This window comes from Scyliorhinus torazame, chromosome 19, assembly GCF_047496885.1.
Source record: "Scyliorhinus torazame isolate Kashiwa2021f chromosome 19, sScyTor2.1, whole genome shotgun sequence".
In the NCBI taxonomy this organism is placed as follows: Eukaryota; Metazoa; Chordata; class Chondrichthyes; order Carcharhiniformes; family Scyliorhinidae; genus Scyliorhinus; species Scyliorhinus torazame.
Genome location: NC_092725.1, coordinates 125424574 through 125450253, shown reverse-complemented (window position 1 = coordinate 125450253; position 25680 = coordinate 125424574). Strand labels below are relative to the sequence as shown.

General features: G+C 47.4%; 1 protein-coding gene across 4 annotated transcripts in view; it reads right to left on the bottom strand.

Moving 5' to 3' along the window:
- The window catches only part of tbc1d30 (TBC1 domain family, member 30), a 112140-nt gene that overhangs the window by 26372 nt on the left and 60088 nt on the right, over nt 1-25680 (bottom strand). For all 4 annotated transcript variants that reach the window (XM_072485170.1, XM_072485169.1, XM_072485172.1 and 1 more), the window contains 4 exons: nt 21386-21571; nt 16127-16295; nt 10550-10718; nt 1722-1827 (listed from right to left, as the gene is read on the bottom strand). In XM_072485170.1, the coding sequence (XP_072341271.1) occupies nt 1722-1827; nt 10550-10718; nt 16127-16295; nt 21386-21571 (630 nt within the window). The remainder of the gene's footprint in view (nt 1-1721; nt 1828-10549; nt 10719-16126; nt 16296-21385; nt 21572-25680) is intronic.

Genomic DNA, 25680 nt, shown 5'->3' with positions numbered 1-25680 from the left:
TGCCGGACTGATTTGTGCCGTTTTTGGCGCCGGTCGGCGGACATCGCGCCGATATCGGAGAATCCCGCTCAGTGTTCCCAGATGTGATTGGGAGAGTAGAAGCCAGACTCCTCGGCACCGGGTGGATCTTAGGAACCAGCTCTGGAGGCAGTCAGATTGGTTGATTAACTGGCATCCGGTGGATTGGCCAAGGCCGTGTTCTGCCTGACAACCGTCAGTGATTGGTTCCTGCGTGATACTTTCTGAGAGAACTGGGCAGATCTTGTAAGTGAAAGGAATGCTTTCTCTCTCTCTCCTTTGCTGAAGTAAGAGAACTGCTCTATTGTTCTGAAAGCCTGGCACATTCTCTGATGTAAATCTGAACTAACGCTGACTCTGCAGAAAAGGTAGACAACCTTGCCAGAGAAAATCATCTCAAGCCTAAAAGGAAGGAAATACCAAAACGAAAGCCTGAACTTTAGAAAGACATTAACTGGAAGTCATCCCAGAGCATCAAAGATCCTTATCCTTTTATTTTCAATATATCTTTTCCTCTTTCTGCCACCCTTTCCCCTATGTGTTGTTTGTCTGTGTGTGTGTGTATTGTGAATGAGTCAAGTTAGAAAAGGGAGGTTGGGAAAGTTGTCGTATTAATCAGTTACACATTCATAGAATTTACAGCATGGAGACAGGTCCTTCGGCCCAAACTGGTCCATGCCAACCAAAAGGTCCATCTAAGCTAACCCCATTTGCTTGCATTTGGTCCACATCCCTCAGAACCGTTCTGTCTGTTTAATTATAATACTGTCCATAATAAAAGGTGAGCTGTGTTTTGAAGCTATAAACCTGGTGACTGTAGTTTATTGGACTCAACCAAGGACCTTGGATATTTAAATAAAATCTAATTTCACCTGTGATGCGACCCCGGGACCAGTGGGGCTGGAATTGACCGCGCACAAGCCCAGAGTGTTGTGACAACTCACTCAGTCTGTTTCTCTCTATTTGCAGGTTCTTTGTATCCTCCTCATAGCTTACTTCACCGAGCTCAACAAACATGGATACATTACCCTCCGTCTCTTAGTTTAAGTCAATATTGATTGTGAATAGCTGAGGTCCTACAGTGATTCTTGTAACATCCACTTACAGCCCGTCAAGGTGAAAATTATCCATTAAATTCCTACTTTCTGTTTCCTGTCCATGAACCAATCTTCCAGCTGTAGGTCCTTATCACCTATTAACATAGTGCAGCACTTTACTGAATACCTTTTGTAAATCCACGTGTCCTTCTACTGGCTCTTTATCCACCTGACTAGTTATATCCTCAAAGGGGAGGGGTGGCACAGTGGTATTACCATCCAAAGGCCCAGGGACACGCTCTGTGGACACGGGTTCAAATCCTACCATGGCAGATGGTGAAATTTGAAGTCAATAAAAACCTAGAATTAATGGCAATTCCTTTCCAAATATCCTGAAGGATGCCCGGTATTTGAAATCTCCTTGAGACAAACATCTAAAACAACACCACAGGGTTCAAATATCTCAAGTTGCTAAGTGGACGCAAACGTGTTCAGGAAGATTTTCTTTGTTTGGCCCTTTCAGAGAAATGGTCACCACGTTCCATTGGAAAGCATTTACACTGCCTGCAAAAACTGCAAACAGAGGAAACCTTCAGGGAAGCCCGGGGATGTTGTTACAAGTGGTGACTGGAGGAATGCGAAAAAAGTAGGAGCAAAATTACCGACCTGCATCAGCTCATTGCAGTCAATCAGACTGTCCTCCAGCATCCCTTCAGTCAGTTTTCCCATGGTGCTGTAGAACTCGTCCGCACTTTGGCAGCTTTCAATTCTTCTGTTAAAATAAAAGAAAATCCCCCCCTATCATTACATTGACTATAAATAAAGATAACTGATTATTTTTTTCATGGTATACATTCACTATGTTTCCACATGGACAATGTACTGCCAGTTTCAGCCTGACATGAATAGCGCCAAGTGGATGCTGACTGCCGCCGTGCTGCCGACAGATCATAAAAGAGTTTACCGAGGGATTGAGATAGGGCAGGCGAGTGGGCAATAATTTGGCAGATGGAGTGTATTGTGCCAAAATGTAAACTTGTCCACTTTGGCAGGAAGAACAGAAAAGCAGTGTATTATTTGAATGGAGAGCGATTGCAGGACTCCACGGTACTGAGTGATTAGACTTTCCCGGTACATGAATCACAAACAATTGATATGCAGGTGCGGTAAATGGTTAGGGTGGCAAATGGACTGTTGTGCATTGCAAAGGGAATGGAAATAAAAATAAAAATAAAAGAATAGGGGATTTTGTCACAGTTGCGAAATCACATTGGAGTGTACATTTCTGGTCTCCAGACTTAAGGAAGAATAGAATTGCATTGAAAGCAGTTCAGAGAAGGTGTGCTTGACTAATTCTTGGGATAAAGAGGTTATTTTATGATGACAGATTGAGCAGATTGGGTCTATACCCATTGGAGTTTAGAAGTATCAGAGGTGACCTTATTTATCTTGAGGGGGCTTGAAAGGATGTTCCCCCTTATGGGGAGAGTCTAGAGTCGGGAATCACAGTTTAAAAATTGGGGACGAGATCTTCCGGCTGTTCGTGCCAGCGGGATCTTCCTATGTGCACCCCTACCGTTGGTGTACCGGCGGCGGGGGGGGGTGGATTCAATGGGAGATCACTCCAACAGTGGCGGGGCTGGATGATCCCGCCACCGGCCAACACCAGGCCTCCTCCCACTACTGAAAGTCACGTTGTGAGGAGGCCAGAGAATCGCGCCCCAGGAGTCTACCATTTACGATTGAGATGAGCAGAATGTTGGTTTTTAGAGTATGTGGAATTTTCTTCTCTTGGGAGCAGTGGAGCTGATTATTGAATATGTTCAAGGTTAAGTCAGATAGAGTCTTGATTAATAATGGAGTCAAGAATGGTGGGAGACAGGCAGGAAAGTGGAGTTGAGGCCACAATCAGATCAGCCATGATCTTATCGAATGACAGTGCAGGCTGTAGGGACCTACTCCTGCTCCTGATCCTTGTGCATACTTGTGCTCTTGTGGGTGGAAAACCAACAGGGAAAGTAGCAGCAGGTAGGGATTGATATTTGTAGAAGCTACAGAGATTCATGCAGTCATCCAATTGTATCTTTAGTCAAAGAACAAACTTGATGGCTGTGAAAGATGATGGTGTGGAAACAAATCACAATAGCCAAATAAATTTCTTCATCAAAACTATGATAAGGAGGTGGGAACATCCCTTTTTTGATTTATCCTTTAATGCTACACATTTAGTAAGTTACCTTAACCCCAGCCTGAAATCATCGAAAAGAGACATAACCTTTTTTTTTTGTAAATTATAACAGATCTCTACTGTCCCAATTGGCTAGGTGTAGTCAGAGCAGATTTTCAGGGCTATGGGGGAAGAACTGGGCAGCAGGTAGCATTGTGGATAGCACAATTGCTTCACAGCTCCAGGGACCCAGGTTCAATTCCGGCTTGGGTCACTATCTGTGTGGAGTCTGCACATTCTCCCCGTGTGTGAGTGGGTTTCTTCCGGGTGCTCCGGTTTCCTCCCACAGTCCAAAGATGTGGTTAGGTGGATTGGCCATGATAAATTGCCCTTAGTGTCCAAAATTGTCCTCAGTATTGGGTGGGGTTACTGGGTTATGGGGATAGGGTGGAGGTGTTGACCTTCGGTAGGGTGCTCTTTCCAAGAGCCGGTGCAGACTCGATGGGCCGAATGGCCTCCTTCTGCACTGCAAATTCTATGATAATCTATGATAAACTGGAGAGTAGGATTAATTGGGCAGCATTTACAAAGAGCTGGCAAAAAAGAGTTTGTTTTCAAAAATAGAGTGACTGTCACAATATCTGACTGTCATCGAAGAGAATTAGTACTTTGATTAGCACTTAACAATTTCCCTCAGCTGGTCAGTCAGTACTAATCGACGTTGAACACCACTGGGGAGAAGCACTGCGGATAGGAAGGGCACAAAATGCACTCCACTACCCATCTCTAAGAATGGCTCAATAGAACCACCACTGACTAAGCTGGCCAAGTCCTGAAGGGCACATCCGTCAGACTGGGCCTGCAGCAGCTGGTGAGAGAACTGACAAAAGGGGGAAAACCTACTTGACCACTGAATCTGTCCTTGACAATAATGTTGACCAACCCCACAGACCTTGTGGAGATGATGTCCCATCTTTACACTGGGGAAACTCTCTGTTGTGTGCAACTACCAGGAACAAAATAAAATAGACTAAGGACAGATCTAGCATTTCAAAACTGGCCATCCATGATACACCGTGGGGCATCTCAGGCAGCATAATTGTATTCAATCATGATCTGTCAACTCCAAGTTTAGCACAGCCCTCACTCTCCCGGTACAACCAAACTAGGCGATCAGACCTGGTTCCGTGAGAAGTGTAGCAGAGTACACCAGCAACACCATCAGACATACCTAAAAATGAGGTGCCAACCTGGTGAAGATAAGGCACAGGACTAGAAGCACGCTAAACAGCAGAAGCATCAGACCTTAGAAGAGCTAAGCCCACAATCAGGTCTCTGCAGTCCTGGCTCCTGACATCCATCCCCATGCTCAATGATGGAGGAGCCCAGCACACAACAGTGTAAAAGACAAGGCTGAAGCACGGTAGCATAGCGGATAGCACAATTGCTTCACAGCTCCAGGGTCCCAGGTACGATTCCAGGCTTGGGTCACTGTCTGTGCACTGTCTGCCACGTTCTCCCCGTGTGTGCGTGGGTTTCCTCCGGGTGCTCCGGTTTCCTCCCACAGTCCAAAGATGTGCAGGTTAGGTGGATTGGCTAAATTGTCCTTAGTGTCCAAAAATTGCCCTTAGTGTTGGGTGGGGTTACTGGGTTATGGGGATAGGGTGGAGATGTGGGCCTGGGTAGGGTGCTCTTTCCAAGAGCCGGTGCAGACTCGATGGGCTGAATGGCCTCCTTCTGTACTGTAAATTCTATGATTTGCAATCATCATCCAGAGGTGCTGAATGGATGATTCATTGGGAAGTCCCCCAGAATCGCAGATGCTAATCTTCAACCAATTCAATTCACTTCAGGTGATATTAAGAGAAGGTTGAAGGTGCAGCAAAGACCAAAAGTCCTAACAACATCCTGACTGTAGTACTGAAGACTTGTGCTTGAGAACTAATCGCACACTTAGCCAAGATGTTCCAGTACTGCTGCAACATTGGTCTATCCAACAGTTTTGAAAATTGCCCAGGTATGTGATGTCCACAAAAAGCAGGACAACTCCAATCCAGGAAATGATTTACTACACCATCAGTCTACTCTTGATCACCAGCAGTCCATGACTGTAAGTGACAAAATCTGGACAACATTCAGACTTGGACTAATAAGCGACAAGTAACATTCAAACCGCCACGTTGCAGAGAATCCAAACATCTCCTCTTGACATTCAATGGCATTGCCATCGCTGAATGTCCCACTATCAACTTCCTGGGGGGGGCGGGCGGGGAGGTTACCATTGACCAGAAACTGAACTGGACCAGCCATATAAATGGTTCATTAGATTCACTAGATTGATCCCAGAGGTGAGGGGTCTGTTGTATGACGAAAGATTGAACGGTTTAGGCCTATACTCTCTATAGTTTAGATGAATGAGGAGAGATCAAATTGAGGTGTACAAGGTGATAAAAGGTATGGATAAAGTAGACATGGAGAGGATGCTTCCTCTTGTGGGGCATTCTAGAACGAGATAAGAGATAGCACATTTAAAACAGTGTTGAGGAGAATCTACTCCCAAAGGGTTGTGAATCTGTGGAATTCGCTACCCCAGAGTGCTGGGACAATGAGTAAATTTAAGGAGTTAGACAAATTTTTATTTGGTAATGCGTTGAAGGGTTATTGAGAACGGGCAGGACGCTATGGGCCGGTGGCGCACTGGATAACGCGCCTGACAACGGATCTGGAGAACGGGCAGGACGGTGCAGTTAAGGCCAGGATGGGATCAGCTATGGTCGAACGGCGGAGCAGACTCGATGGGGCAAATGGCCTAATTCTGCTCCTATATCTAATGAACTTATAAATACTGTGGCTACAAGAGCAGCTGAGAGGCCCCGAATATTGCACCGAGTGCCACACCTCCTGACTCCTCCAAGCCTGTCCATGACTGGAAGCAGGAAAATCTGGACAATATTCAGACTTAGACTGATAAATGACAAGTTACATTCACACCACTTAAGTGCCAGGTAATGACCATCTACAATGAGAGGGAATCCAACCATCTCCCCTTAACAAGCAATGGCATTACCACCTCTAAATCCAACACCTTCAATATCCTGGGGTTTACCATTGATCAGAAAGTTAACTTAGGGTGGCATGGTGGCACAGTGGTTAGCATTGCTGCCTCACAGCGCCAGGAACCAGGGTTCGATTCCAACCTCGGGTAACTGTGTGTGTGAAGTTTGCACATTCTCCCCGTGTCTGCGTGAATTTCCCCCGGGTGCTCCATTTCCTCCCACAATCCAAAGATGTGCAAATTAAGTGGATTGGCCAGTGGGCAAAGCGTTCCTGGCATTTTGACAAGTATGCACAGCATTTGTGTGTTTCAAATAGCAATCACTAAAGCTCAATGATAATTTTTGTAAATGGAACCTTGATAAGGAAATGCAGTTATCAGAGTAATAGGAGGGGAAAAAAGTGAAAAACTTCTTGCAATTTGTACTTTTATATTCTCCAAGCTTCACTTAGCTAGAATGATGAGCAACTGCACTGCACCTTCCCTGTACAATATTCTCATCAGAAATATTGGGCGGGATTCTCCCGCAATTGGCAGGCAAGGCCGGTGCCAAGAACGGCGCGAACCGCTCCGGCGTCGGGCCAACTGGAAGTTGCAGAATCCTCCGTGCCTCTGGGGGCTAGGCCGGCGGCGGAGGGGTTGGCGCCACACCAACCGGCAGTGAAGGGCCGGCGAGTTGGCGCATGCGCAGAACGGCCGCCGTGTTTCTTGCACATGCGCAGGGGGGTTCTTCTCCACGCCGGCCATGGCGGAGCTCTACAGAGGCCAGCGCAGAAGGAAGGAGTGCCCCCACGGCACAGGCTCGATCGCGGCCAGGCCACTGTGGGCCACTGTGCCCCCCCCCCCCCCCGGGGCTGGAACCCCCTGCGCCCCAGTGAGGACTCACCTAGCCGGCCTACAAGCCAGGTCCCGCCGTGATGGACCATGTCCATTTCACGCCGGCGGTACTGGCCAGAAACTGTCAGCCGCTCGGCCTATCAGGGCCCGGAGAATTGCCGTTGGCAGCGGCCCCCCACCGGCGCGGCGTAAACCCCGCCCCTGCCCGAAAACCTCCGCCGGAGAATACGGCAGCCAACGTCGGAGCAGGATTCACGTCGCCCCCCCCCCCCCCCCCCCCCCCGGGGATTCTCCGACCCGGCAGGGGGTCGGAGAATCCCACCCATTGAATCTGTATGATAACAATTTGTCAACAATCTGGCAAAAAGACTCAAATTACCAATGTAGTGTAATGCCTTTTTTTCTGAGGCTGAAAAACAGTATAGGTTTAATTTATTGGATGTTATAGATACACTTACTCTACAAAGAAATTATATTTCCTATAATTGCATGAGATCTTTAGCCAAAATATTTGACTGTTAACAGAGATTTCCCAAAAAAATGTTTTTATTATGGCTTTACTTTGATCCATCTTAAACAAACAAAAGTCAGTAAGTCTAGCAAAATATGTTTCCAGAGGTTCAAGGGAAATGAGCATTTCCTTGTGATTATTTTCTCTTCAGCCCAAGCTCTGGAAATTTAACAGCTGCTACTTTAGTAAGCCCTCACACCAAAAACAAAGGGTGGAACGGATTTTTCTCTAATGCTGTCACTGGCTTCATTTTTTACAAAGACTTTGCCATATACAATCCCCAAAAACCCCCAAGACAAATCGATTTCCACAGAGGCTGTCTGAACTGCTGAGCATTTCCAGCAATTTTTGTTTTTAATTCAGATTTCCACCATCCACATTCGCTGCACAAGTTGATTGCTGAGTTAGTGGAGTGTTTTTGTTTCCTGAGAGGTTGCAAAGTCACAGTGATCTTTCTATTGCTGTTTCAAGTCAGATTAAAGTAGGTCAATAGAGTTGTCATCTATTCCATGTTGGTTTATATTTTCTCAGCCATGTCTTATTTCGTACAGCATTCTTTCACGGGATGTAGGGGTCACTGGTGAGGTAAAACTTCCCTCACTGCAATTGAGAAGGTGGTGGTGCCTTCTTGAACTGCTCCAGTCCACAGTTGTAGGTACACCCACAGTGCTGTTAGCGAAGGAGGTCCACAATTTTGACCCAGCCGATAGTGAAGGAATGGCAATATAGTTCCAAGTCAGGATGGTGAGTGGCTTGCAGGGGGACTACCAGGTGGAGGTGGCCCCTTGCGTCAGCTGCCCTTGTTCTTCTAGGTGGTTGAGGTCGTAGGTTTTGGAAGATGCTGTCGAAGGAGCCTTGGTCAGTTGCCGCAGTGCATCTTGCAGATGGTACACACTGCTGCCACTGTTCGTCAGTGGTGGGAGGTGTGGATGTTGAAAGTGGTGGATGGGGTGCCAGTCAAGCAGGCTTCTTTGTCCTGGGTGGTGTTGTGTTTCATGAGTGTTGTTGGAGCTGTGCTCATCAGGCAAGTGGAAAGAATTCCTTCACACTCCTGACTTGTGCCTTGTAGATGGTGGACAGGTTTTCGGGCGCCAGAGGCAGCCTGAACTGGTAGCACAGTGGTTAACACTGTTGTTTCACAGTGTGAGATCCCAGGTTCGATTCCCAGCTTGGGTCACTGTCTGTGGGGAGTCTGCACGTTCTCCCCGTGTCTGCGTGGGTTTCCTCCAGGTGCTCCGGTTTTCTCCCACAAGTCTCGAAACACATGCTTGTTAGGTAATTTGGACATTCTGAATTCTCCCTCTGTGTACCCAAACAGGTGCCGGAATGTGGCCACTAGGGGCTTTTCACAGTAACTTCATTGCATGTTAATGTAAGCTTACTTGTGACAATAAAGATTATTATTATTACTTCGAGCAATTTTTTTTTTTTGTTTTTATTTCAGATTTCCAACATCCACAGTCTTTTGCTACTACTGCACAACTGATTGCTCAGATAGCGAAGTGTTTTTTTATTCTCAGAGGTTGGAAGGTCACAGTGACCTTTCTATTGCTGTTTCAAGTCAGATTAAAGTAGGTCAATAGAATTTACATTTGTCTTTTATTCCGTGTTGGTTTACATTTTCTCAGCCACGCCTTATTTTCTGGTACAGCATTTTTTTAAATTCCGAATAATTCCCAGCCTCTGACCTGCTCTTGTAGCCGATAGTATTTATATGACTGATCCAATTCAGTTTCTGTTCAATGGTAATCCCCGGGATGTTAAATGTGGATTCAGTGATGGTAGTACCATTTGAATGTCAAGGGGCAATAGTCAGATCCTCTCTTGTTGGGGGCAGTCATTGCCTGGCATGTTAATTTTTTTAATTGTTTGCTTTTTTATGTTCAGTGAATCGATATCACCTAGGGTGAGCCAGCTGTTTGAAGGAGTGGAGGATGTCTGTGAACAATGCGGGAGGGGCCCTGCGAACGATGTGCATATGTTTTGGGCCTACCCAAAGCTGGAACGGTTTTGGAGGAAGGTGTCCAGCACCATTTTGGGGGTTATACGTGGAATCTAGTCCTCTCGCAGCCATATTCAGGGTGTCAGGCCAGCCGGAGCTGCAGGTGGATGTGGGGCAGAGGTTTTAGCCTTTGCCTTGCTGATTGCTCGTAGGTGGGTCTTGTTGGGTTAAGAGGTCAGCTTCTCCAACCTGTGCCTTGGTGTGGCAGAGGATCTGCTGGAGTTTCTGACCCTGGAAGTGGTGAAGTTTGCTCTGAGGGGGGCGAGTGATGGGTTTTCCAATTGTTGGGGTTTGTTCATCATGTATTTTCAGGAGTTGGTTACTGTTGACTGTTGAGGGAGGAGGGGGTTTGGGTGGGCTGCGTTTTTTTGTGGGGAAGTTTTGTATGGTAAAATTGTTGAAAATTTGTTGAATAAATATACTTCTTAAAAAAACACTTTCATGGTCACTATTACTGAGACTAGCTTTTTAGTTCCAGATTTATAAACTGAAATTTAAATTTCACCAGCTGCTGCAATGTGATTCAAACCCATGCCCTGAGAGCACTAGCTTGGGCCGCCTCTGGATTACTGGTCTAGCGACATTACGACTACACTGTCGTTCGTCTCTGCCCGTTTAGTTTTGTTTAGTCAAATCAAAAATGACCAAACGGGAGATAAAATGCAGAATTGAGTGGACTGAGAGGAAAATAGATGTTTCTCTGGGAGGCGGGGAGAGAGCTAGCAGGAGGGAAAATAGATGTTTCTATGTGGGGGAAGGTAGAAGAGGGGGGATTGGGCATTTCCAAGGGAAAATGGGGAAGGAGAGAGGTCGACACGAGAAAATGGTTTTCACACAAATCTTAAATTTAGTACCTCTTTCTTACACTTTGCCCAGGCTAAACAAAGGTAAATCACAGAATTGCTTGCAGTTTGTAACTTACTCTCCAAGTTTTGCCCAGATCACCAGGGCTACTCGTAGGATCACCTCAGATCCTTCAAAGAACACAGAGTCCCAGATGCGTAGCACAGTGTGATTAGGAAGGCAGGTAGCAAATAAAGTTAGGAACCACTGCATGGTGAACACATTGGTCAGGGGCGGCTCATAGCTGCCTGTCAAAGAAAGAACCACAGTACGAACAGATTAAATATACATATTATCACAGTTAAGGCAAAACGTCATGTTCTCAAATCAAGTAATGAAAGTATCTTTCCATATACCAAGATATTATTACTTGGAAACTTTTATTAAATTTAAGAGATCAAAATATGGTGTACACTTTTCTTGACAGTCCAGAAATATTTAATCTGGTAATGAAAACATTGCATTTATTTAAAAAATTTTAAATAACTTCAGGAATTTAAAATTATCTTTTTAAAAAATCACATGACAGGTATCAATTGAAATAATTTTATTCAAAAATTCGAATTCATCTAAATATTTTTTGTTTGGAGTTTTGGCCCCTCCTTATAGTGACAGTCATTGAGCTAAAAAGCTGAATATCGCGGAAAAGACTCCCCTTGATCAGAAAGTGCTTCAGATTGCCCCTTTTGTCAGCTTAGTAACACTCAAAGTCCATCCAGGGCGGGGTTTTATGGTTAAAAACGATAGGCTGCCCACCCCCCCCCCCCCCCCCCCCCGCCCACCAACCATGTCCCTCCGACCCCTGACGTCCTCCGGTCTCTGATGATAGAGAAGGTGGCCCCCAGTGCTAAAATATGAAGCTCACCTGTCCTTTTGAAAAAGGACAATGATCAAGCTAATAGGCTCGTTAAAAAGCCAATTGTCTGCAATTTGTTTGTTACCTGATGCACGATCAATTGCACAAAGACTTGAGTTGGGTACAACTGAGGCTTTATTGCTCTAAGATGTGTGGCCTCCCACAGCAGCTGGCAAAATGGCTGCAGCATGGAGGACACACATATTTATACTCTGCCTACTGGGCGTAGTCAGCAGGCAGGGACTACCAACGTACCTGTAGTACAGGCCCTACCGTCCATCACCTAATAGAGGCACAACAGTGGTTTACCACATTCACCCCCTGTTAAAATTGAGTCCGGCGGGGGTGGTGGAGAACTATATACAACAAATGGTTTTCTTTTTTACATTTACATTTACAATATTTGACAGAGAGAAAAAAATATCTTTTGAAGTCCAGTGGACCAGTTAGAGGTTTAACCGGTCCGGGGCCTTGATGTGCCGCTGGGAGCGACGTTCTGGTGGCGGCGATGTAGATGCTGGTCTGATGTCAGGTGCCTCCGGGAGCATGCCAAAATCCTCTTCATCCTCGGTCCTGGGCAGGGGGAGGACGGATGGTCCCAGGGGTGGTTGCTGCTGGGAGCGCCTGGGGAGGGGAGGGTGTTGCCGGGCTGGGGGGGGGGGGCTGTGTGTGTGTGGAACCTGCTGGTGCCAGGGCTCTGAGGGAGACAGTATTCTGGCGGCTGTCGGGGTACGCCATGTAGGTATACTGGGGGTTTGCATGGCGCAATTGCACCCTTTCCAACAATGGGTCCGCTTTGTGGAGTCGGACATGCCGACGGAGTAAGACGGGTCCTGGAGCTGCGAGCCAAGTCGGGATGTGGACTATCTGGGGAAGGCAAAAAGACGTTCATGGAGTGTGTTGTTAGTGACGGTGCACAGTAGTGACCGAATGGAGTGTAGTGCATCAGTGAGGACCTCCTGCCAGCGGGAGGCCGGGAGGTTCCTGGACCTTAGGGCCAGTTGGACGGCCCTCCACACCGTCCCGTTCTCCCTCTCTACCTGTCCGTTTCCCCGGGGGTTGTAGCTGGTCGTTCTGCTGGAGGTGATACCCCTGCTGAGCAGGAACTGACGCAGCTCATCACTCATGAAGGAGGATCCCCTGTCACTGTGGATGTCGGCGGGGAAACCGAACAGAGCGAAGATTGTGTTGAGGGCTTTGATGACGGTAGCAGACGTCATATTGGGGCATGGGATGGCGAAGGGGAATCTGGAGTACTCATTGAACACACTGAGAAAATACGTGTTACGGTTGGTAGAGGTGAGGGGCCCTTTGAAATCCACACTGAGGCGCTCGAAAGGGCGGGAGGCCTTCACCAGGCACGCACGGTCCGGCCGGTAGAAGTGCGGCTTGCACTCCGCACAGACCTGGCAGTCCCTGGTGATTGTCCATACTTCCTCGATGGAGTAGGGCAGATTGCGGCCTTTATGAAATGGTACAACCGTGTGACTCCCGGGTGACAAAGGCTGTCGTGCAGGGTCCGGAGTCGGTCTACTTGTGCGCTGGCACAAGTACCTTGGGAGAGGGCGTCTGGAGGCTCGTTGAGCTTGCCGGGGCGATACAACATCTCGTAATTGTAGGTGGAGGGCTCGATCCTCCACCTCACGATCTTATCATTCTTGATCGTGCCCTGCTGTGTGTTATTGAACATGAAGGCTACCGACGTTTGGTCAGTGAGGAGAGTGAATCTCCTGCCGGCCAGGTAATGCCTCCAATGCCGCACAGCTTCAACGATATCTAGGGCCTCTTTTTCGACGGATGAGTGCCGAATTTCTGAGGCGTGAAGGATGTGGGAACAGAATGCCACGGGTCTGCCTGCCTGATTGAGGGTGGCGGCTAGGGCGACGTCTGATGCGTCGCTCTCTACTTGAAAGGGCAGTGTCCCTTCTACTGCGTGCATCCCGGCCTTGGCGATATCGGCTCTGATACGGGCGAAGGCCTGTTGTGCCTCGGCCGTCAGGGGAAAATGGGTTGACTGTATGAGTGGGCGGGCCTTGTCCGCATAGTTTGGGACACACTGAGCGAAGTACGTAAAGAACACCAGGCAGCGTTTGAGGGCCTTGGGGCAGTGGAGGAGGGGGAGCTCCATGAGGGGGCGCATGCGGTCGGGATGGGGCCCCAGAACTCCGTTCTGGACCACATAGCCAAGTATGGCTAAGCGGGTCGTGCTAAACACGCACTTTCTCGGTGCGGAGAAATTTGGCAAGTTTGGCATCGTGGTCCTGCTGATCATGGCCGCAGATGGTGACGTTGTCTAGGTACGGAAAGGTGGCCCGCAAACCGTACCGGTCGACCATTCGGTTCATCTCCCTTTGGAAGACCGAGACCCCGTTGGTGATGCCGAAGGGAACCGTGAGGAAGTGATAGAGGCGGCCATCTGCCTCGAAGGCAGTGTATGGACGATCCGATTTACGATTGGGGAGTTGGTGGTAGGCGAATTTGAGGCCTACCGTTGAGAAGACCCGGTACTGTGCAATCTAATTGACTATATCAGATATGCGTGGGAGGGGGTACGTATCGAGCTGCGTGTACCGATTGATGGTCTGGCTGTAGTCCACGACCATTCTGTGTTTCTCCCCAGTTTTAACTACTACCATTTGGGCTCTCCAGGGGCTGTTGCTGACCTCGATGATGCCTTCCCGAAGCAGCCGCTGGACCTCGGACCTGATGAAGGTCCTGTCCTGGGTGCTGTACCGTCTGCTCCTGGTGGCGACGGGTTTGCAATCCGAGGTTAGATTTGCGAAGAGGGAAGGCGGATCGACCTTTAGGGTCGCGAGGCCGCAAACAGTGCGGGGTGGTAGGGGCTGGCCGAATTTCAGGGTTAGGCTCTGGAGGTTGCACTGGAAGTCCAGGCCGAGTAGTAGGGCAGCGCAGAGGTTAGGGAGGACGTAGAGGCGAAGCCGCTGAATTCTACACCCTGGACCGTGAGTGTGACCGTACAGTACCCCCAGATTGCCACGGAATGGGGTCCGGAGGCCAGGGAGATTCTTTGGTTGGCGGGGTGTACCGCGCGGGAGCAGCGCCTTACCGTATCCGGGTGGATGAAGCTTTCAGTGTCCCGGAGTCCAGCAGGCAAGAGGTCACGTGTCTGTTGATTTTAACGCTGGTCGATGCGGTGGCCAGGTTGTGTGGACGAGACTGGTCGATGGTCACTGAGGCGAGTCATGGTCGGTAGTCGCTGGTGTCGGATGATGGGGAGCCCGGGGAGCACAGGTCCTGGAACGCTGGCCATGTGCAGCCCATGTGCTGTGGGGGAGACAAGATGGCGGCGCCTGAAGATCTTGAGGAGGACAAAATGATGGTGCCCATGGGCCGCATGTGGCGGGGGTTGAACAAGGTGGCGGCGCCCATGGGCCGCACGTGTTGCTCGGAGGGGAAGATGGCGGCGCCCACTGGCCGCGCTTGGTCTGGGGAGGTGAAGATGGCGGCGCCCACTGGCCGCGCTTGGTCTGGGGAGGTGAAGATGGCGGCGCCCATTGTCCGTAAACGAGGAGGGTGATAGCGGCGACTGCGCGGGCCTGGCACACCGCGGTGAAGTGCCCCTTCTTGCCGCAAGCCTTACAAAGAGCCGGGCAGCGTTGGCGGGGGTGTTTCTGCTGGCCGCAAAAGCAACATCGGGGACCCCCCCCCCCCGGGTTTCACTGGCTGGCGCGTGGCGCAGGCGTATTGGCTGGGTAAGGCCCCCGTTGGGCGACCGTCTGTGGGGTCCACGATGCGTAGGAGGGGTGGGCTGCGAAGCTGGGGGTGTAGGCATGAACGTTGCGCGAGGCGACCGTCATAGAGAACGCTTGTTTGTTTGTCTCTGCTAGGTCGAGCGTGGCCCCTTCTAACAGTCACTGGCATATGAGGTCCGACCCAATCCCCGTAACAAACGCGTCCCGCATAATGAGGTTTGGATGTTCAGTGGCCGTAACGGCCTGACAGTCACAGTCCCGGACAAGTGGGATTAGAGCCCGCCAGAAGTCTTCTATGGACTCACCAGGGAGTTGAGAGCGAGTGGCGAGTATGTGCCTGGCGAAGAGCGTGTTCGTCTTCTGAGAATAATTCTCTTTAAGAAGCATGGTTTTGGCGTAGTTCGGCGCGTCCTTGATTAGCGGAAAGACGCTGGAGCTCAACCTTGAGTCCAGGATCTGTATCTTCTGAGCCTCCGAGACAGGCCTGGGCGCTGAGTTGATGTATGCCTCGAAACAAGCTAGACAGTGCTGAAAGTCCTTTTTGGTGTCGCTTGAATGCGGATCCAGCTGCAGGCGATCCGGTTTGATATGGCGGTCCACCTTTTGAAAATCTTAGAGCAATAAATTGATGCACGATCAATTGCACAAAGACTTGAGTTGGATACAACTGAGGCTTTATTGCTCTACGATTTGTGGCCTCCCACAGCAGCTGGCAAAATGGCTGCAGCATGGAGGACACACATATTTAAACTCCGCCTACTGGGCATTGCCAGCAGGCAGGGACTACCAACGTACCTGTAGCACAGGTCCTACCGTACATCACCTAATCGAGGTGCAACAGTGGTTTACCACATTACCCACTACAGATGGGACCATGGCTTAAGTAGCAACAGAGTCTGCGGAAGGTGGCAGCGTTCGACTGTTAGCGGACCTAATTTTTTCTACATATATCAATCAACACATTCCATGCACGACTTTCCTTTCTCAGCATAAAGTCCTTTCTCTGAAGAAGAATAAAGCACAGTGGAGAGAGAAAACTTGGCCAGAAATGAAAAATGATTTCTGATGAAACTGAAAAGAAATGTACCTGCACTTTCTTTGTTGGCACCCTTTTGGAGGTTATCAAGGTACCGAGCGAGCTCAGGTAGTTTTATCCGCAGGAGATCTCGAAAGACAGCCATATCCACTGATAATGCACGTAGATTATTGGCAAAATAACTCTCAGGGAGTACTTTGTCAATCAAGTAAATCATTACCTACATATTAAAGAAAGACAAAAGAAAACAGGATAAGTATTAATCTATGAAGTCCACATAAGAAAGCAACATTTAGGCAGAATTTTCTGCTTCTCCCAACGGTGGCCGACTGGGACACTAAATTGGTGTGATGGAAAAAGTCAGTTTCCTGCCAGCAGGAATTTAGTTTGGTGTTTTGTTCTCCCAACTCTGGTGTCTGGTTTAAGGCGGGTCGGATTTCCCACTGATCTATGTTGGGAACCAGATTTGCATTTATTTCCATCTCAGGAATGCTCATTAAAAGGCCAACTCACCAAAATGACATTCCCCCCCCCCCCCCCCCCCCGGTCTGAATTATGTGCCCCGTCAGCAGTTAATTAGAATACTTTATCTCCTGACTGTGTATAAGCAGCTCACAACTAGTGGCCTTCATTTCATCGATGAGTTTGAGGTATGTCGATTCTGCTTTCACCTACCTTTAAAAGTGTTGCTGAGCGATATCGGGTGTCGGTGTCACAATCTGCACAAAGCTGGACACTGCAGGCAATACCAGTGGGGGAGGCAGAGCCAGGACTATGGGGTGGCCAAGGGACAGGGTAGTAAAGACCTTCCTGGGGCAAGAGTTATAAGATTGTTCAAGGAAGAGTCAGATTGTCCTGGGGCTGAGGCCACACTGTCGAGGCATATTCAAATTAGATATAGCTCTTGGGGTTAAAGCGATCAAGGGATAGGGGGGGCTATTGAACTCCATGATCAGTCATGATCATAATGATTGGAGGAGCAGGCTCGAAGGGCTGATGGACCAGGGAACCAAATGTGCTATCTTCAAATTTGCAGATGATACCAAGTTGGGTGGGAGGGTGAACTGTGAGGCGGATGCAGAGATGCTTCAGCAGGATTTGGACAGGCTGAGTGAGTGGCATTTGATTGGCAGATGTTGTATAATGTGGATAAATGTAAGATTATCCACTTCGGCAACAAAATCGGAGGCAGATTATTATTTGAATGGGTGTAAATTGAGAGAGGTCGATACACAGCAAGACCTTGACGCCCTTGTGCATCAGTCGCTGAAAGTAAGCGCACAGGTACAGCAGGCAGTACAGAAGACAACTGGTATGTTGGCCTTCAAAGCATTTGAGTATAGGAATAGAGATATTTTGCTGCAATTGTATAGGGCATTGGTGAGGCCACACCTGGAGTATTGTGTGCAGTTTCTGTGTCCTTATCTGAGGAAGGATGTTCCTGTTATGGAGGAAGAGCAGCGAAGATTTACCAGGCTGATTCCTGGGATGGCGGGACTGTCATATTAGGAGAGACTAAGTTGGTTAGGATTATATCCATTGGAGTTTAGAAGAGTGAGAGGGGATCTCATATAAACTTATAAAATATAAACTAGAGTAGACAGGATAGATTCAGAAAGAATGTTCCCGATGGAGTGAGCTTGGCTCATTTAGTAATGGGCCACATTCAGGCAAGAATCCATTATGTGTAGGTGCTACAGTGGACATGGTCTTAACTGGCATCAGATCCTTCCATAAACATGTCAGAATGGATGTTGGGTCAAAAGATCAATGACCACATCTGCTGTTCAGAGGCAGCATGAAGCCTACAGGCCTTTATGTTCCCAATACAACGGTCATGACATTCAAGGCACTATGCTTGCATACATGACATAAGTGCAAGTATTGGGTATCGATTGTTATTGTCAAGGCAGTGGGGGATAACCAACACAAGGCTGCCTTTTGATGTTAATGAGCACCCTCACTGTGAATGCACAGCCGCATCTCAGGGGAAAGTCATCCTGCAATGTGTGACCGGATGTGATGTGTAGACTGAGGAGAAAGTCAAGGGCTAGGAACTGCATTCCTGCCTTTTAAATTGGGAGAATTGACTGCTCAATTATATCCACTCTCAGATACAAGGGGCTGGATTCTCCGTCAGCGGGATCCTCCATTTTGCCGGCAGCACACTCATGCCCGCGGATTTCCCGATGGCGTGGGCTGCTGAGACGAAAAATCCCACTGTCGGCGGGGAAGGGGGAATGAGAATCCCGCTCAAGGGAATGTGAATCCCGCCCAAAGAAGTGAAGAATGCTTTGGGGGGGGGGGATGGTCAGGAGGTGAGTTACTCACCGTTCCATTCCTAGCCTTTAGCCTACTCTGGTAGCCACAGTATTAATGTGGCTAGTCCAGTACAGTTTTTGATTAATGGTAAACCCCAAGATGTTGATTGTGGGGGATTCAGCGATGGTAATGCCAGTGAATGTCAAGGGGCAATAGTTCGATCCTCTCTTGTAGGAGATGGTCATTGCCTGGCACTTGTGTGGCGTGAATGTAACTTGCCACTTGTCAGCCCAAGCTTGGATATTGTCCAGATCTTGCTGCATTTGGACATGGACTGCTTCATTTTCTGACGAGTCGCGAATAATGTTGAACATTGTGCAGTCATCTCTGACATCCCCACTTCTGACCTTATGATGGAAGGCTGAAGATGGTTGGGGCTAGGACACTATTCTGAGAAACTCCTGCAGTGATGTCCTGGAGCTGAGATGATTGACCTCCAACCACCACAACCATCGTCCTTTGTGCCAGGTATGACTCCAACCAGCAGAAAATTTCCCCCCTGATTCCCTGAATGCTGCCTTGATGTCAAGTGCAGTCACTCTTAATTCACCTCTGGCATTCAGCTCTTTTGGCCATGTTTGAACCAAGGCTGTATTGAGGTCTAGAGCTGAGTGACCTTGACGGAACCCAACGGAGCATCTGTGAGCAGTTTATTGCTAAGTAAATGCTGCTTGATAGCACTGTTGATGACTCCTTCCATCACTTTGCTTCTGCTTGTGACAATAAGTGATTATTATTATGATGGAGAGTAGGTTGATGGGGTGGTAATTGGCTGAGTTGGAGTTTGTCCTGTTTCTTGTGTACAGGACACATCTGGGCAATTTTCCACATTGCCAGGTAGATGCTAGCGTTGTAGCTGTACTGGAACAGCTTGGCTAGGGGTGCGGCACATTCTGGAGATTAAGTCTTCAGTACTATTGCCAGAATATTGTCAGGGCTTATAACTTTTGCATTATCCAGTGCCTTCAGCCATTTCTTGACGTCATGTGGAATTAATTGTATTGGCTGAAGACTGACATGTGATGCTGGGGAGCTCTAGAGGAGACCGAGATGGATCATCCACTCGGCATCTCTGGCTGAAGATTGTTGCGAATGCCTCAGCCTTGCCTTTTGCATAGTTGGGCTCCTCCATCACTGAGGATGGGGATATTTGTGGAGCCTCCTCCTCCAGTGTGTTGGTTAGTTGTCCACCACCATTCATGGTTGGATGTTGCAGGACTGCAGAACTTAGATCTGATACGATAGATTACTTGTACAATCGCTAACTCTGTCTATTACTTGCTGCTTATGCTGTTTGGCACACAAGTAGTCCTCCGATGTAGTTTCACACTTCCCTTTTGTTTAGGTATGCTTGGTGTTGCTCCTGGCATGCTGTCTCGTATTCTTTATTGAATCAGGGCTGATCCCCTGGCTTGGTGGTAGTGGCGGAGTGGGGGATATGTCAGGCCATGAGGTTACAGATTGTTGTTGAGTACAATTCTGCTGCTGCTGATGTCTCACAGCACCTCATCGATGGCCAGTGTTGGATTGCTAGATCTATTTGAAGTCTATCCCATTTAGCACGATGGTAGTGCCACACAACACGATGGACGGTAACCTCAATGTGAAGATGGGACCTTGTCTCCACAAGGACTGTGTGGTGGTCACTCGTTCTGATACTGTCAGGGACAGATGCATCTACAGCAGCAAGAAGTGAGGATGAGGTCAAGTATGTTCTTCCCTCTTGTTGGTTCCATCACCACCTGCTGCAGTCCCAGTCTAGCAGTTATTTCCTTTAGGATCTGGCCAGCTCGGTCTGTGCTGGTACCACTGAGCCACTCTTGATGATAGACATGGACGTGCCCCACCCAGGGTATATTTTGTGCTTGGCCACCCTCTGCACTTACTCCAAGTAGTGTTCAACATGGAGTAGTACTGATTCATCAGCTGATGGTGGACAGTGCGTGGTCATCAGCAGGAGGTTACCTTGCCGACGTTTAACGTGAAGCCATGAGACTTCATGGGGCCCAGAGTTGATGTTGAAGACTCCCAGGGCAACTCCCTCCCGACCGTATACCACTGTGCTGCCACCTCTGCTGGGTCTGTCCTGCCCGTGAGACAGGACATACCCAGGAATGGTGATCGTGGTGGCTGGGACATCGTCTGTAAGGTCTGATTCTGTGAGAATGACTATGTCAGGCTATTGCTCGACTAGTCTGTTAGACAGCTCTCCCAACTTTGGCACAAGGCCACAGATGTTAGTAAGGAGGACTTTGCAGGTTTGGCAGGGCTCGGTTTGCCATTGCTGTTACTGGTGCCTAGTGCGATGCAGGGTGTTCCATCCGGGGTTTCATTCATTTTTTGTGTCGCGTACCAGTTGAATACAACTAAGTGGTTTGCTAGGCTATTTCATAGGGCATTTAAGAGTCAACCACGTGTAGGCCAGACCAGGTACTGCAAAGTTCCTTCCCTAAAGGACATTAGTGGACTAGATGGGTTTTACAACAATCAAAAATGGTTTCATGGCCATCATCAAACTTTTCATTCCAGTTATTTTGTTGAGGTTAACCTATCTGTCCTAATTCAAACTAATTATTACCCTGGGTCTCTGGGTCACTAGTGCAGCGACAATACCAACTCCACCACCACCTACCCTCAACAATGCCTCCTTGACACTCAACTACCAACAATAAAAGCTGAAATTGCTAGATGATTAGTGTATGATTCAGTTTAAGTCACCACATTGTCAATAAAATGTCAATAAACATGAGCTGATAAAGGTCACAGTAAAAGAAGTGTGAAGCTTCAGCCTGAAGATAAAACAAGAATCCGATCTGAACCGTACATCTTTGTGTTACAGTACCAATTTCTCTGACTAAGTAGATCTAATCAGCAAATCTGTATCAATGCAGTTAGAATTCGCAAAAATGTGATGGAGCACTATATATATTGGAATTTTCTGCTTTCTTTAACGGCATCAACAAATTTGTTCTGCATCATTGGAGTTACCTTCAGTGCGTCTCCTTCATTCCCTTCCATTACTTCCAATATAAGCGCAGCAAGTACATTGAAGCCTTGGCAATAGCCTACAAATTTGTTCCAGCGAGCATATGCAAGAAGGACTCGCTTCAGCATCACACGATCCTGCTCAGCTTCTTGTCCGCAGTAAGAACTGCAACCGGTTCTGTGAAGATCCTGGAAGCAAACAATTCTAAGTATAAGTGAATCTTTATCTACATTCTACGGCCGTATCTTGAAGGGTTCAGAACAATGACCAATTTATGAGCCTCTCTTTGTCCCCCGCACAATAATGTTAATAAATCTGTAAAGGCTTTGTTGGTAAATGTGTTTTTAGATTGTTATAATTCCTATAGAGATGGATAACTTTCAACAAGAGATTTGAATTCCCAGCTGCCAACTTAAATCTCACAAGGTTTCGGGCAGGATTCTCCCAATCGGTGACTAAGTGCCAGCAGGGAAACCAGAGTGGTTCCTGCTGGAGCTCGGAGCGACCCTGGTGTGCCATGCAATGGCACTTACAAAGGTTTTTACACTCAATCGGGTTTTCAGTGCCATTCCATGGCACACCCTGCTTCTTGCTGGACCTGAGAAGGGCAGGGTTCAATCTCTCTGACAGATCCCGCTCCCCTGGGATCGGAATGCCACTTTTAAAGGGCACACCAATATCAGAATGCTGCTGCAGCCTGCCCCATCCCCACCACCACCGATCGCTGGCAAGTGTCACGCCCTCAGTAGCCCCTCTCGCCCCTCCTCATTCCTCCCCTTGGGGCAGCATGGTAGCATTGTGGATAGCACAATTGCTTCACAGCTCCAGGGTCCCAGGTTCGAGTCCGGCTTGGGTCACTGTCTGTGCGGAGTCTGCACATCCTCCCTGTGTGTGCGTGGGTTTTCTCCGGGTGCTCCGGTTTCCTCCCACAGTCCAAAGATGTGCAGGTTAGGTGGATTGGCCATGATAAATTGCCCTTAGTGTCCAAAATTGCCCTTAGTGTTGGGTGGGGTTGCTGGGTTATGGGGATAGGGTGGAGGTGTTGACCTTGGGTAGGGTGCTCTTTCCAAGAGCCGGTGCAGACTCGATGGGCCGAATGGCCTCCTTCTGCACTGTAAATTCTATAATTCTATAAACCCCTTTCACTCCTCTCACCCTCCCTTCAGGACACCCCTCATTTCACACCTTGCCCCCCCCCACCCTCCCATCTCACCCTTCAGTCCCCCAATTCCCCCCTTCAGGTCGCACCCCTTGGCAGTGCTAACCTGGCAGCTTGTAGTCTGAGGGATTGCAAGGGGCTAGGTAATCTCCCTACAGGTGCCTCCAGGTTGTCTATCAGGGTCCTTCATCAGAGGTGGAGATCAGGGAGACTTGCGCTGGGCTGGAGGGGATCCGGTTGCAGATCTTTCTTGGGATGGGGCTCATTTGGCTGCTTTTCCCATTTACAGCCTTTAAACCCCTTAAACAGTCAGCCAGTATCTAAAACTTAAAGTTCTCTCATAACAAAGTGAAAGTGTTCCCATTTGAACCCCAAAACCGTTTAAACAATCTGTCAGTATGCCAAGTACAAAGGTCTGTTAAGATGAAGGTAAAAGTAGTCCCTTTAATGAGATTGAAGCCTTTGAAATGATTTCTCACAGTCAATTTCATTGCCCTTTAAAGTATTGAAGACTCTGTGCCTAGAAGGCTAAAAGCTTTGAACTGCATCGTTTACATACAATTTCAGCACCATTGCCTCCTAAAATCTTTTTGATCGACAGGCATTTTCAAAGGGGGGATTAAGATTGTTTATTTAAATATCTCTGCAGGGATCCATTAAATCAGGGGAGCAGGTGGTTTTCCTACCACAGTTTTTTTTTAAAGACTGCCTTTTTGTTGTCAAGTGCTGCCTAGAAAGAGCAGGTGCTGTCCTACATTTACCAAGACCATGGCTGATCTGATTGTAACCTCCCACCTACTCCTAATAACTTTTCACGCCCTAATTCATCAAGAATCTATCCAGCTCTTCCTGAAAAATATTTAAATTCTCTGTTTCCTCTGCCTTATAAGGAAGGGAGTTCCAAAGACCCACTATCCTCTGAGAAAAATTAATTATCCTAATCTCTGTCTTAAATGGGCGACCTCTTCTTTTTAAACATTGTCCCAAGTTCTTCCACAAGAACCAACTCTTCTAATCTTTAGTGAATAAAACCTAACCCCTCCAACCTTTCCTCATAAGATAACCCGCCCATTCCTGGTATTCGTCTAGTAAAGCTTCTCTGAACTATTTCTAATGTTTTCTTCCTTTACATTCTTCCTTAATTAAAGATTGAGGGCCGGTTTAACTCAGCTGGCTGGATAGCTGGTTTTTGATGCAGAGCGAGGCCAACAACGTGGGTTCAACTCCCGTACCGGCTGAGGTTATTCATAAAGGCCCCGTCTTCCCAACCTTGGTTAAATCCTCAGGTTAAATCACCACCCCTCAAAAGGGGAAAAGCAGCCAATGGTCACCTGGGACTATGGCGACTTTACTTACGAAAGAAAGATGTTTGGAGCTGCTGTCTTTTGTCTAAGCGTTGGATTAAGTTCACATCTGCCTGCACAAGTGAACGAGAAAGTTCCCATGAAATTTTTCAAAGATGACTAAGTCTCAGTGTCCAGGCCAACATGTATCTCACAATGAATCTCACCAAAAAGTGTATCTGCTACTGGCTGTATGGTAATTACATTACATTTCAAAAGGACTTATGGCTGAAAGCATTTGGAGGATGCTTGAGGTTGTGAAAGGTTCTGTATAATTGTAGGATTATTTTATTTGCACACTAATTGAAGTTGAAGTCTTTCGAGCAAACGGAGTGATTTCATCATTGGCAATGATTGCTTTTAGATAAATTCACTTTTAAGCAATTGGATATTTCATTGGCAATTGCTCAGATAACTTCAAATTTTACCCAAATCAGCCCAAGAGCCAGCACAATTAGTATAAAAGAGAAAGAAGGATCCAATCGGGTCAGTTATTCGTCAGGATAATAAGGTTAAATTTATGTAATTGAGTCTTAATTGCCCTCAGAGCAATTATGGATGGAAAATTAACCCTGCTTTGCTAATGTCATACATTCTATGAACAAACTTTACAACAACTAAAAGTATCACCAACGTGGAGTTATACAGACATCCCTGAATCAAGGTTAAAAAGAAAAAAGGTCCTGATTTGCATTTTTCAATTGATGTCAGTACGTTCACAGATACTCTGCATTTCAACCTTCATGTAACAAAAAAGCAAATTCTAAATGCCAAACCATGGAAGTGGGAGACCAGCAGTGTTATTTACGCAAGTACTGATACATGTTTCGCAGCAGTAGCCATCACAATGCACGTCATGGAAGGACACTGTTGTTAGGTTACCCTGACATCCTTTGAATGCTTTCCTTTCCGGATACTGAACCTGGAGTTACCGTGGGTATTAACAGCTTACAGTGAATACAAACAAACATGCAGCAGTTATTTGTATTTTGACAGCTGGATAATAATAATAATACCTGTAAGCAAACAAAGATAAGCAAACAAGGCAAAATTTGAATACGAGGATGATCAATTGTCCATGAAATCATTTCGTCTTCATATGAATGTACAGCTATTGGAAATATTAAATGATGATTGTGAGAGTTTTTTGCTGGAAAGATAATGGCCTAGAGATTCAATTGTCCCTGGAAACTAGCATGGAGAGAGCAGGACATGCACAACATGCACCTGTACAGGTGGTCCCAGGCAACCAAGTAAATATATGTTGGGAATTCATTTAGAAGAAGATTTTTAAAAAATTCTTTCATGGAATGCAGTCATCACTGGCAAGGCCAGCATTTGCTGCCCATCTCTAATTGCCCTTGGACCGAGTGGTCTGCAAGGCCATTTTAGATGACAGCAAAGAGTCAGCTGGATCTGGAGTCACATGTAGGCCAGACCAGGTAAGGTCAGCAGATTTCTTTTCCCAAAGGAAATGAGTGAACGAGATGCATTTTACAACAATTGTGATAGCTTTATGGTCATATTTCTGAATCTAGCTTTATATTCCAGGTTTTAATTAATTGAATTTAAATTCTACCAGCAATTAACCCATGTCCCTCGAGCATTAGCCTGGGCCTCTGGATTAGCAGTCTAATAATATTACCACTACACCATCATCTTCCCGAGGAAATACCCAGACGGACAGCCAGCATTACCTGTGCTATCCATTGGCTAGATACCCTGTCTGAGATCAGGGTAGCCAGAGGGAAGAATTCAGACATTTCTAACACCACTTAAAGAAACTTAGCACCCA